General features: G+C 39.5%; 1 protein-coding gene across 1 annotated transcript; it reads right to left on the reverse strand.

The window, feature by feature from the left end:
• Window positions 1–3,211: 3,211 nt before the first annotated feature.
• RPL37 (ribosomal protein L37) lies at window positions 3,212–7,812 on the reverse strand. The gene is made up of 4 exons (XM_081940345.1): window positions 7,675–7,812; window positions 5,445–5,580; window positions 4,133–4,217; window positions 3,212–3,329 (listed from the first exon to the last, which is right to left on the reverse strand). The coding sequence occupies exons 1-4, from the start codon at window positions 7,675–7,677 to the stop codon at window positions 3,260–3,262; spliced, it is 294 nt and encodes a 97-aa protein (XP_081796471.1). The 5' UTR covers window positions 7,678–7,812; the 3' UTR covers window positions 3,212–3,259.
• Between the last annotated feature and the right edge of the window lie 6,359 nt (window positions 7,813–14,171).

Below are 14,171 nucleotides of genomic sequence, written 5' to 3' on the forward strand. Positions count from 1 at the left end.
ATTTTAACCTCCTCCATTCCAACTGTACATATTCAACTTTTTATTGTATTTTGATATATTTTGCATGGACTGTACACCGCCCCGAGTCCCTTTTGGGAGAGGGGGCGGTCTAGAAGCACGGTAAAATAAATAAATAAATAAATAAATAAATCTTAATCTAGAAGCAAGTTACTGATGTTGAACACTATTCAGATAAATGTGAATTCTGCAGAGTTCCTGTATTATATATAGGGATTTTTGGCACTTCAGTTCATATTTGAAATCTCATGCAATTTTTTGCTTTAATGTCAAGACCATCCAGAGCTACTGATCCACATGCATTCCCTGAGTTTACTATTAAGCTCTGATAGCGCTGAACATGTTAAATCCCAGGTATAATATGAATAGGTAAATATATGAAGCTTTATTAAGGATTATCTGGTGGTGGTGACAATGGCAAAAAGGACTATTTCTGTGGCCAGCAGTCCTGTTCTGAGAGACTAGGTTAGTTTTGGCAAGGAGAGGCCAGGGGAAAGAATTTAATCAATAATCACTCTAAATTTATATTATGCCTGTGCTGGAATTACCATATTTTTTGGAGTAGAACACACATCTTTTTCCCTCAAAAAGAGGGTGAAAATCTGGGCGCGTCTTATACACTGAATACAGCATTTTTGGCCTCCCGAAACCCCGCCCCCTTCACCAAAACAGCCGTGCATAGTCTTTAGGAGGTTTCCAGAGTGCTCCTGGGGACTGGGGAGGGCAAAAATGAGCAGAAAAACGGGCTGATTTTTGCTCATTTTTGCCCCCCCCCCAGCCCTCAGGAGCACTCTACAACCCTCCTAAAGGCTATGCATGCCCTCTTTTTTTGACAAAAGACGGGCCTGTTTTTGCAAAAACCGGGCCGTTTTTGTGAGGTCTGCAGTGCAAAAACTTTTTATTTGCCTCTTCAAAATCTTAATGCCTCTTATACTCCGGTGCGTCTTATACTCTGAAAAATACAGTAAGACAAGTCTATATTGTTTATTATACTGTAATGTTTTACTGCCAATAGGGCTTTACCTTACATTTTGTTTTGTTTTAGCTAAATAAAATTTTTATTAGTTATGTTAAGTTACTCATGACGAAGTCTGGATCCAATCATAGTCAAGTATATACTTCTAGTTATCAGCTCATTAGAATCCTTCAGGTCTCCAAAGCAATTTTTTTGATACTTGTTACGTATCACGTTATATGCTATGAATATTACAAATATTTGACATACAATGTATAACATATATTACAATAAGTCATGAGTATAGTGGGCCTATAGTACAACCATATCTAGCCTTTACATGGCCCCACTGGGAAACTCATGTTGCTGGAATGTATTACTGATAGCGCAAGATCTTGGGTGTCAGTATGAGTGAATAATTGCTGATAACAGGTGGAACATTAGTGGGTGCAACAAATGCAGTGGATTGTATATTTTGATGGAATCATGGAACCCAGACCTAGAACCAAGATGACTCTTCTTGGAAGAGGGACGCCCAGTCTGCTTCCCAGCCCACTCTAATGCAGCCTGATCACCTGTGCTGAGAGTGTATGCATGTAGTATTGTGTGAATGTGTAGCCTAGTTGGGCAACAAAACTTACCACAACTTGAACTATCTTGTTAGGCATAGTTTCTAACTAGCCTTGTTGGGCATAGTTTCTTGATAGCCTAGTTGGCACAGCCGATTGTACTAAACTAACTTTGAAATTAGCCAGGTAATATATAAAGGAACTAATTAAGTTTAATTGCACACGTCTTGCTTTTTGTCTGAATAACACAAGAATAAAAGAACTATTGGAAAACTCTTGAGAGGCTTGAACTCAATTTTATGACATACTTATACCAACCGCTGTTATCATGTCTTAACATTTGGGTCTGTTCAGCAATTTTGAGAACATGGTACAAGTGATCTCTTTAAATATTGTGAGACAGTGAGTTTTGCCCCATTTTATGACATTTCTTGCCTCAGATGTTAAGTGAATCCCTGCAGTTAATAACAGTTAAGTGAATCTGACTTTACCATGTAAGAAAAGGTGATCACATGACCCTGGGACACTGCAACCATCATAAACACATGCCAATTGCCAAGTGTTCAAATTGTGATCATGTGACGCAGGGATACTGCAAGTCATTAAATGTGAAAAAATCATAAAACATTGTAACTTTGGTCACTAAATTAATGATGGTTAAGTCAAGGACTATGTGTATTTACAAGAAAGCTATTTCCTGTTCATCTCTTTTCCTCTCAAGATATTATTGTCCTTTAGTCCCACATATAGAATGTTTCAAAATCTTGCTCTGCATTTCCATAGGTCAGCTTCCCACTTTGCATACCACATGAGAACAGGGTTTGAAGAATTAAGTGTTTTTCAACCTTGGCCTTTTGGTACTGTCCATGGGGTTTTCCTGAAAGAAGACGCTTGCTCCTGGGGAGGAAAGCTATGGCAAATCTAGACAGCGTACTAAAAAGCAGAGGCATCACCCTGCCAATAAAAGTACATATAGTCAAGTCTATGGTTTTCTCAGTTGCAATGTATGGCTGTGAAAGTTGGACCATAAGAAAGACTGAACGCAAAAAAATTGAGGCCTTTCAACTATGGTGCTGGAGAAAACTCCTGCGAGTCTCTTGGACTGCAAGGCAATCAAACCGGTCAGTCCTAGAGATCGACTCTGACTGCTCTTTAGAGGGCCAGATCCTGAAGCTGAAACTCAAAATACTTTGGCCCCCCAATGAGAAAGACGAACTCACTGGAGAAGAGCCTAATGCTGGGAAAGATTGAGGACAAAATAAGAAGGGGACGACAGACAATGAGGTGGCTGGATGGAGTCACCAAAGCAGTAGGCATAAGCTTAAATGAAATCCAGAGGATGGTAGAGGACAGGAACATTGTCTATGGGGTCACAATGGGTCGGACACGACTTTGCAACTAACAACAACATTGGCAATTTGAAGATGTGTGGACATGCTTGCTGGAGAATTCTGGGAGCTGAAGTCCAAACATCTTCAAGTTGCGATTCACGATTGTGAAACATTGCTTATTTTAAAGATTATAATATAGAAATTATAGTCTGACTGCAGATACTGAAACACAGAAATCACAGTACAATGACCAACAGACCCTGAATTTACAGTCAAATTTCAGATTAATAAGGAACAAAACGAATCACCAAATTTGAATAAACTGCATAAAGATGACATTTTGTTTTTATAGCGTAGCCATTTATTTTAAACCAACATCTGAGTCCTTAAGATGAGCTGGAAGCCACAACAGCAGCTCTCTTGGGCTTTGGCGCTGTTCCTTCACGGAATCCATTCCTGTATAAGGCAAAGAAGAAACAGGACTTTTTGCATTTAAGCATTTATATATATATATATTTCTTTTTTAAAAAAAAAACAGCTTATCTCAGTTACAAAATGAAATCACTTAGGAAATCAGATGTTCAGACTTTGGTTTTAAGAACATCACAGATAAGCTGCTAAAATCCATATAGCATCCTCATTCCCACATCAAAGTAAGCTGAAGTTGTGACTCCCAAGTCATTTAAATAATGAATATTACATTTAAGCACAAGGTTAGCGTGCTTAGAGTGTCTTAAAGAAATCAATTGTTAACCATGACTTGGGAAAACATTTTTAATTTACTCCAAAGGAATTTGCCTTATGTAGAATGGCAATCCAATCAAAATGGAGCCTTATTAGTACTGTCCTGATACGAGACCATCAGGAAAGATAAACCAACGGCCTAAAAGAAGGTAATACAAAACTACCTCAATACTGCTGCCACAAAAATTACACAGATGTGTCTGTGAACCATCAGAAATCAAGCTCCTCTCAACAGGGACTTGATTTTATTAAGCTTTTATAAGGAATAACGACAAAATCTAGGTGGCACTTATGGTAATTGCCTGTTTGCTGTTAAAAAGGCCTCAGCATCATTTATTTATTCATATTTATATAGACACCCACTTCACGGACAAATGAACCTGGGTGGCACATAGCATTTGTAGGAATATGCATGAAACAAATAATATTGTGATTCAGAAATCTGACTGCATTGTTCTGGCCCAACAACATGATAGTTCTGAATTTCAGCCAAGATAAATTTAGAGGAATCTTACCTGAATCTTCGGTAGACTTTTTTTAGATGCCTCATACGGCCAGTGCCGGTAGTATTGCGCCTTTTGGCTTTAGCACTCCAGTTATCTAAAGAAAAAATATGGTGGCACACAATTTATATTCTCTTTTACTCCACACAGTTCGTTACACTGCCCAATTTTATTCCCACTGAAATCTGAGCTTGGGTGTTTCCATCCCCGTACAAGCTTCTATTACCCACATTCATGTTAACACTTTTTGGGAAGTCTAAGGAGAAAAATAATATTTTTATTGATATAATTTTAGAACAGTAATAACTGTTGTTGAAAACTATCCCAAAATAAGAGAAAAATTAAACACAGTAAAATTACGATGAAAACCAACTTGGTCTAGTGGTTAAGTTTTAGATTAGGAGCAGGGAAGACTTGAGTTCCATTCATTCTTTTGGGCATAAACGTCAGTAATATGAAGCATTTTGTTTATACACTGTATTAGGACTAACTTCAATAAATAAAAGCCTGACACAAAACCATCCTACAGAAATACCGTATTTTTCAGAATATAAAACACACCTCCCCCCCTAAAATTGAGTGAAAATTTTGGTGTCTTATAGATCGGATGCAGGTGTTTTCGCCCTCCCCAGCCCACAGAAGCACTCTGCAGTGCGCCACATGTCCCATTTTCAGAAAAAATGGATCCGTTTTTGGGCTCTCAAGCCCTTCATGGGTCGCGTTTTTGCCTTCCCAGGTCCCCAGAAGCACTCTGCTGTGCTCTGCATGGCCCATTTTAGCCAAAAATGGGCCCGTTTTTGTGCCAGAGCCCTCCGCGCATCGTGTTTTCACCCTCCCAGGTCCCCAGCAGCACTCTGCAGGACAAAAAACAGGTGCAGTTTTGGCAAAAACGGGCCATGCAGAGCACTGCAGAGTGCTTCTGGGGGTCGGGGAGGGCAAAAACATGACATATGGAGGCCAAAAACTATTTTTTTGTTTTAATACTGTAAATTTAGGCGTATCTTATACTCTGAAAAATACGGTACCTAACATCTTGCTAAGAAGCTAGTTGTTATTGCAAAAGTTTAGTGGGGGAGGGGGTTTATAGCATACAGAAGTAAGTAACCAACCTTGGCTGGTACACAATCGTGTAACTGGTCATAATCTACTAATCATACATCTGATTACTACTATGAAGGACAGGCATCATCACAGGGACATAAGCTAGCTTTCTGAAAAAAAAATAAACAGCAGCCCACCTGTCCATCCTTGCCAATACAAATACACAGTATTTTCATGCTCTAAATACTAGTTACTCCTGTACTTTGAAAAATGACAATCTTACACTTTCTCTTGCGTTTAGCAGGATATCCACATTTTCCACAGGTGGACTTCTGGAGATGGTAGGCCTTGGATCCACATCGCCGACACAACGTATGTGTCTTGTTGCGGCGCTTGCCAAAAGAAGATGTTCCTTTTGTCTGAAACAGACATGGAAATTACTTTACACAAATGATAACACTACCATAACTCTTACCTGTGTGATTCCTGAGACACTTTGATACAGCAACAGTAGCTAACAGGAGAAAATATTTTGCATCAAATTGGTCCAGCTCAATAGCTCAAAGAATGTGCCTACAAAATACTCACACTTTTGCAAGTTCTGTGGAAGCTTTAAGCAGATTTCTAGGTGGGAAAAACCAAAACAATACCCTATCAAAAGTTTATTGAGTTGTTTTTTCTCTACATAAAAATGTTTTTGTATGTTTATTTGAAAGGTACAACACAACTCCTTAGAAATCCATGTGTCAACTTTACATCATGGATTAAGCCTTCATCCTAGACATAAGGACAGGGAAGTTACAAGAAGTGCCTGTTTTGCTAGTCTGTTATATGTTGCCTTGGTTTTCTTTTGTACTGGATTATTTTTAACTTTAAAAAAAGTTTTTCTCATAAACTGGCAGTTAGCCACATAGTTATGCATTTTAAAATGGGCAGTCCTAAATATTATAAAGTATGTGGTCTTTAAAAGTGTGTGAACAAATTAATGGAGAATTTGTTGTCAATTTGGCACCAATAATTATGGCTATTTACTGCCTTCTATCTGAGGAGCAGAACGTTTTTCCTAGCTGAGCTGATAACTACTACTTCCTAAAATACAACTGCAAAAATAAAGTGAAGATTCCACACCAACCCTAACAGGTTTTGTACTGCTGTTAGGTCATATTTTAGCTGTTATGGCTGTGCTGATATAAAGGTAACACATTTTTCAGATAACTGAATTAACAGTATAGTATGTATGTATGCTGATTTAGAAGTCACAATATGTCCTTATTGCAATCTTACCTGACATATAAAAACATGGTTTACTAAGAGCAACACATTATTTCAGCCATCATATAAAGTTATAAACAAATTAAATTTGACTTAATCACAAAGGTGAAGCAAAACACTGAAATTAAAGTTATTCTGGAATCAAGTATAAATCACTTTTACACTCAAAATATGCATTGATACTATATGCATATTTTAACTATTACTTAACTCACTGGTAAGTCCTAGTAAATTAGTGTGTATATGTGTATTACATTATATATTAGATAGACAGACAGGGTCCCACTTGATAAATCCCACTTGATAAAAAGACCTAAACCAAGATGGATCAATCAGCAAGTATTGTGGGCCCAATGGTAAAGGAAAGCTCGGGACCATATTGCTGGAAACATGCAGAAGAGGCCTTCATCCTGCTATGGATAGTCAACGGCTAAAATGATGATAGGATCTAGTGGCAGGCTGTTCCCTGTTTAGAATTCTTTTGCAATATCCCATGCTGATCAAGTTGGATGGGTAATGTATCCCCAAAAATTCAGATCACACCTTGAGAGAACCAGCGTTCTAAACAGATCGGGCACAGACTATGCACGCTGGAGGAAACTTGCACGTCTAAACGGCAAAGCAGCAGTAGAAATAAAGAAGCCATATAGGATGAGGAAAAGCTGCAAACCTTTACTTGCCCTTCGCTTACAACCCCTTTCTTTTGGAACTAAAGGATTCCTAAATTATCCAACTGCAACGTATCTTAAAACCCCCGAGCTCAAGCAAACGCCTCTGAATAAGAGATGCATTAAAACCTCAATTAACCCATGCACTGCACCTCGCCTTTTAAACTCTGCTTAATGGATTGCAGAACCACGCTTCATTCTGGGGCATCTAAAGGAAGTTCCAATGTAAATAAGTAGAGAGGAAAAACATGAACTAAACGCGCAGAAAACCTATATTGTTCCCTGCTCTTAAAAGTGAGGACTGCCTAGCCCTCCACCCCATCCCAGCGATGCCCTACAAGCCTCTGAAAAGCCGCCGTTCTTCTGGCTGAAAAATAATAGTTAGGCCTGGACTTCCATTCCAATCTTCCATTGTCAACTATTGTATGAAACCACGGGATCCTGTTGGGAAAATACTCTTTTCCCCAGGTCTGATCAACTCTAGGCAATTTTCCCCTCCCGTCTCCCGGGACCGAAAGTCTCCAAAAGCGCTGGATGGAAACCGATCTTCCCTCAGGACAAGGACCAACTCACCATCTTCTTTCAGCCGCCAGAACGAGAAAGAACTAATCCCGCCCCTACTTCCGCAATGTCTTCCACACGCTTCCGGTAAAAAGAGAGAGAAAGAGAGAGAAGGGCCACAACTGAATAAGTCCGCCGAGGCCAAGACGGAAGGAAAAGCGAGGAACATAAGATTGCCAGGCTTTGGGCTGTCTGGGAAATGACGTCCGCAGCGCCTTCTGCGCAGGGGCAGGACTGGCAGAAGTGATTCGTGGTTCGTTTGAACTTAGCTAACTCCACCCACTTACCTATTTTCGCGCAGGCAAATGAATTATAAATACTGTTCGGGCCACTTTGGGCAATTGGTTGAAATATAGTTGTGTAGGAAGTTATCACCCAGCCGTCTCCCAGAAAAATGAAATATCCTAGGAAATATTGATAAGGCAGAATATTATATTTTCCTGAATATGAAAAAGGGAGAAACACATTTTAAACACTAAATTCCTACAGCTTCCTGCCCATCCCCACTTTTGTCAATGGGCCATTAAGAAGGCCAAGCTAGTCCACTTTACATAATAGAGTTCTCCTCTTCAGCTGTGATGGGATTAAGGCAGGATAATAAGCCTTTACTCAACTGACCACATGGCATCTGAACTCAATCAAACCTGAATTCAAAACAGCCTAGAGGGTTGCCCCTGCATGGGCCCATGTGAGTCTGGCAACCAATCAGAATACATTTCTTACACAGGAACAGGAAACAGAGAGGTGGGGCAGAACAGATTATAAAAATCCCTGCAAGCCCTTCTTCAGCCCTTCTTCTTGTCTTCTCTTCCCTTCTCTTCTCTTCTCCACCAACATTGAAGCATGTGATCACCTTTTCTGTTCAGGACTCAGGCCATGTGGTCCTGTCCACCATTAAACCATCTTTCCAAGCAGCCTCCATGTCTCCAGTGTCTTTTTTCCCCACTTGGAGCCGAACCCAGAAGGACATTTCTCCCAACAGTTGCATGCTTTGTACCTCGGAGCATCGTACAAATACAGCCACACCGCCTCTTGTGATCAGATGCAACTCCAAGAAGTAATGCAACCCGAGATGATGATGTCTCTCCAAACCATAATGCTAATTTAATTAACGTAATTTTTAATTTATTTATTAAATTGATTATGTTGCCTGACTCCTAATGGGCGTTTTACAAACTGTTAAAAATATTGGGGGTGGGGGGGGGAGAACAAGAACAGAGATAAGAAAGTCGGGAGAAAAGAAAAAGAGACTGCATATTGACAAGTGGAAATGTTAAAATAATAACTAGTTTATTCCCGTGAATTAGCTTCCTGGTATTTAAAAGGCTGAGGGCTGGGTGTTCAAATTACTTTCAAACATAGGTTGTATCAAAGATCATATAAAAATAATTCAGAAAATATTTAAATGGATATGAGAAGGTGAAATAACCTAAGGAATTACAGTAGGGTATTCAATTTTGGCAACATGGTGCATTAGGTCTTATTATTTACTGCAATCATTTGTCACTGTCAACAAAAACACAATCTACCAGCCTTTATGTAATTAACACAATATTAAATTTTCTGTTTTGATGTGACAATGGAAACAGACTGGAATAAGTGAGGATGTATATTTTGTTTTGTAGGAAGTTATCACCCTGCCCTCTCCCAGAAAAATGAAATATCCTAGGAAATATTATCCTGCCTGAAAAGGCAGAATATTTCTCTGGATGTGAAAAGGAAGAAACATGTTTTAAAAGACAGAATAGCTGCCTGCAGCTTCCTGCCCACCCCCCTTTACCAATGAGCCATTAAAACCTGAGCTAGTCCACTTTACATAATAAAGAGTTCTCCCCTTCAGCTCCAGAGTGATGGGATTAAGGCAGGATAATATTGCCTTTTACCCAACTCCCCAAATGGCATCTGAGAACTCAACCAAACATGGATTCAAAAGGCAGCCTAGAGAGTTGCCCCTGCATGGCCCCATGGGAGTCTGACAACCAATCAGAATACAAGCTCAAGATCAAAGGCCAGAGAGGGCATAAAACCAGGGACTCAGCTTCTCTTCTCCCTTCTTCTCCCTTCTCCCAAGCACATGATCACCTTTCTTGTTCAGGACTCAAGCCATGTGGTCCTGTCCACCATTAAAACCATCTTTCCAAGCAGGCTCCATGTCTCCAGTGTCTTTTTCCCCACTTGGAGCTGAACCCAGAAGGACATTTCTTCCAACAGTTTTATGAATTATTGAGTTGTATAGCATGTTTTATGAATTAGGAAGTATTGTTAATGCTTAACAATAACTACTTATAGTTTTATGAATAACTTAATAAATCTAAGGTGTTCAGAACTTGCTGTGCTAGCCATTCTCAAATACAATTCTTACATGAATACATTAAACTGATTACAATATAAATGAGACAAGAAAGAAAACCTTACAATGAATTTATGTGAAGGAAGCAAAGAAAGAAAACTTTACAATCAATTTCCACCCTCCCCCATAGTCTTTACAGCTGTCTTCTGGGATAGAAGAGAGTATTGGAGACAGGGAGGCTGCTTGGAAAAATCGTTTTAATGGTGGACAGGACCACATGGCTTGAGTCCTGAACAGAAAAAGTGATCACATGCTTCAATGTTGGTGGAGAAAAAGAGAGGGGAGGCTGAGAGTCCCTGGTTTTATGCCCTCTCTGGCCTTTGATCTTGAACTTGTATTCTGATTGATTGTCAGACTCCCATTGGGGCCATGCAGGGGCAACTCTCTAGGCTGCGTTTTGAATCCAGGTTTGGTTGAGTTCTCAGATGCCATGTGGTGAGTTGGGTAAAGGGCCAATATTATCATGCCTTAATCCCATCCCCCCTGGAGCTGAAGGAGAGAACTCTTTATTATGTAAAGGGATTGGCTTGGATATCTTAATGGCCCATTGACAAAGTGGGTGGGGACAGGAAGCTACAGGGAGCTATTCTCTCTTTAGAAAACACGTTTCTTCCTTTTCACATCCAGAGAAATATTCTGCCTTTTCAATATTTCCTAGGATATTTCATTTTTCTGGGAGAGGGCTGGGTGATAACTTCCTACATGACAAACACACAGATTGACTCTGGAAGTTAAAATAAACCACAAGGAATCTGATAGGACCTTTCCCAACTAATAAATGTATTTAAAGGCCAGAGGTGGGTTGCTGCAGGTTCAATCCGGATTGGGCGAACTGGTAGTAGCGGCGGCGGGAGACTCTGCCCACCTGCCAGGACGCTTCTGTGCAACTGCAGCGTGCACAAGCACACCCGAGGAGCGTGCTTGAACCGGTAGTAAAAAATTTACTACAACCCACCACCGTTAGAGGCACAGGTTTTTGTGAACTGCAGCTCACTTTTATCAGTCATGTAAAGTGCCTTGACTTATGCAGATTTCAGTTTGAATTGGGGAGGGAAAGGAGGGGAAGACAGAATCATTGTGCAGATTTAAATTGCATGGAGATGCATTACAGGTACTTTATCAAAACAATTCGGAGTAGACTAACAAAGTTGTCCTACAATGACCACCAGAGGTCAGTATGTTTACATTCTTGTAAATTCATTGGCTATTAAAATCTACACCAGCACTTTCTATGATAGCGGAAATCAATGATTTTAATTATTGTGATATAAATAAAGGAGTAATGAAAATGGGAAAACTGTGAAATCTTTCTTTCATAAATTGATTTATGTACAGTCTCCTTTGAGTTGAGCTTAATTCCCAGCAATGGGACATCATTGCTGCTGCCTTGGATTCCCCGTCCCCCCACCCCACCCTGCAAAAAAAAACCTTCTAACTGTAGTTCAGAGCCTGGGGTGTTCCTGGTGGTCTTCCTTCCAAAAATTCAATAAAAAAGGGCTGGTGTTGTTGAGTTGGGAGGACCATAAATAAATCTTTCCAAGGTTTCTAAGAAAACAGTTACATATCTGTGGATTTTAAATCTTAAAACAATCTGCTTTACCAATAAAATTTTGTTTTAATAAAAAACAATCTGCTTTACTTATTTGTTGATCATTTAAACAATGTACTACAGTATTAAACTTTTTACTAAATGGCTAAAGAGACATCTACATAGTATGATGGAAATGTTAGCCAACAGAACCGGAAGATACCAGACTGGGAAAGGTTGCATTTGAAGATTCTAGCAAAATACATTTCCTTTTCTTTCTTAATATAAATATAATGGCTCCTATTTGTAAACCTTTTCTTAAAAAAAACTCCTAGATTGTTCCCTATTTCTTTTTATAGTGGAGAAACAACAGTAGGCTTTCCTTTTGTCACAGAGAACAATCATTCTTTTTTAAAAAAATATAATTATTTTATTTTTATATAAACAATCCTTTTTCCATTAACCAGTGTGTCGGCTGAGTACAAATATTTTGTGCCAACTTTAAAATATATAATCTTATTCATTATTTAATATCACCTTGGCTTAATTTCAAATACCTTAAGTATCTAATAACAATCCCATTGTGATTTATTTAACCCTATTAGTTATATTAACTATTAATACAAGAGAACAATCATTCTGTACAGGCATTCTGCCCACAGAATTTTCTTTAGTAAGGGGAAGAAGTTTATAATATCTGCACCTTATTATAGTTATCAACATACATTTTTAGTAAAAATGTACAATAAATTGTAAAAATAAATATTTTCCCTGAAGGAGAAGAGGAGAGACATTTTCTTAAAGGCAAAAAAACAGCCCCAGTCTTTTTGCTGTAGGAAAACAGCCTCAAGCAGAAACCTGAAGAGGCTAGTCTTTAGGAATGGAGATTCTGTATCCATTCAGAAAGAGTGGGTCATTCTATTCATAAGCAAAGAGACTCCAAATAAGCAATAAAACAGGCAAGGAGCCAAAGTTGACAAGATTAGCTCAAACAAAACACCTAGGATTTGCCTATAGAACCAACCATGACTGCTACATGACACATAGGAATCTGGCAATAACCTGTTAGAATATTAAAGGAGATATTCCTACACAGGAACAGGCATCTCAATCACAAAGTCCCAAAGAATGTATAAAAACCCACCTACTCTCAACTCCATTTTGCCAGCCACTCCAGAAACATGCTGATGTCATGACTACCAAATAAACGGACTTCATTTCCTTCAGCCTGTCTCCATTTTATTTTCAGTGGCTTTCTACCAGCTTGGAACTAGACCAGATTTTTCTTCTAACAATTCATTTCACCCACTTTCAGAAACCTGCTACTTCATAATTCAGGAAGCAGACTCGGGTTCGAGCTTTATTTAGAACATACAATCATAGGGATGGAAGGTACCTCGGAGATCTTCTAGTCCAGCGGTTGGAAACTTGCGGCTCTGAAGCCGCATGTGGCTCTTTCATCCCTCTGCTGCAGCTCCCTGTCACCGGTGGGCTCCAAATTTATAGGGTTTTTGGTTAGGACAGGTACAGGAAAAAGGACGCTGTGCTTGGAGGAGACTCCATGGGGGGGAACCGGACTTCCGGTTGAATAGTGGCTTCCGGTTAGGACTTTTGTGGCTCTTTGAGCACTTAAGGTTGCTGAACCCTGTTCTAATCCAAGGTCTGTTTTAATACTCAAAACAGGAGCCTTATACTATTCCAGTCCAATGATTGTCCTATCTATTTTTTTAAAACCTCCAGTGATCGAATACCCACAACTCTAGGCAACAAGCTATCACATTAATTGTTCTTACTGTTAGAAAATTACTTCTAAGTTCGATGTCTCTCTAACAACCCTTCTTGTCCTGCCCTCTGGTACTTTGGAGAATAAGTCAATCCCCTCTTCTTTCTGAAGCCTTTCAAGCACTAGAATACAGTTATCATGTTCCTGCCCAATCCTTCTCTTCAATAGGCTAGACATCCCTAGCTCCCTCAACTGTCCATCATATGATTTAGTGTCCAGATGCATTATCAGTTTTTCTTCTTCATTGCACACTTTCCAGGGTCTCAACCAGGGGTGAAATCTACTTATCTTCGCTACCAGTTCGCAAATGTGAGCACGCGTGGCACCTCCGCGCATGTACAGGACCTTCCATGCATGCACAGAGCGTCAAAAATGGATGTGATGACGTCTGGTCAAGTGGACGGAGCCTGCTAGCAAGCGTGCCTGAAAGGTAAGTAGAAATGTGAGGGGGGGGGAATCCGCTGTGCCATATGATTTTCTAGCTAATATAAATCACGCATCACAGCTGATCGTCAGAAATACCAGTTCGCCCGAACTGGTAGCATTTTTTTTTTACTACCGGTTCGGACAAACAGGTAGCATTTCACCCCTGGTCTCAAAAACTGTTTCACCACCCCATCCTCTTTCCAACTTCAAATTCATTTTAAGATACTTTTTAAAATGCATTTGTAAAAACACTATGTTAATAATAATAATAATAATAAACTTTAAACTTTTATTTCTAGACCGCACCCTTTCCTAGGCAGGACTCGGGGCGGTGTACAGTCATGTTAAAAACCATATACAAATACATAGACATAAACGTAGACGTAGACATAAACGTAAACGTAGACATAGACGTAGACGGA

Source organism: Natrix helvetica (genome assembly GCF_964273705.1).
Source record: "Natrix helvetica genome assembly, chromosome: 2".
In the NCBI taxonomy this organism is placed as follows: domain Eukaryota; kingdom Metazoa; phylum Chordata; class Lepidosauria; order Squamata; family Natricidae; genus Natrix; species Natrix helvetica.

What these genes read in the sequence shown, in the direction of transcription:
- RPL37 (XM_081940345.1), bottom strand. An exon ending in TGCTAAACGCAAGAGAAAGT is followed by an intron (nt 4,218 to 5,444) that starts GTAAGATTGTCA and finishes TTTTTTCTTTAG; the next exon opens with ATAACTGGAGTGCTAAAGCC. An exon ending in AAAGTCTACCGAAGATTCAG is followed by an intron (nt 3,330 to 4,132) that starts GTAAGATTCCTC and finishes TGCCTTATACAG; the next exon opens with GAATGGATTCCGTGAAGGAA.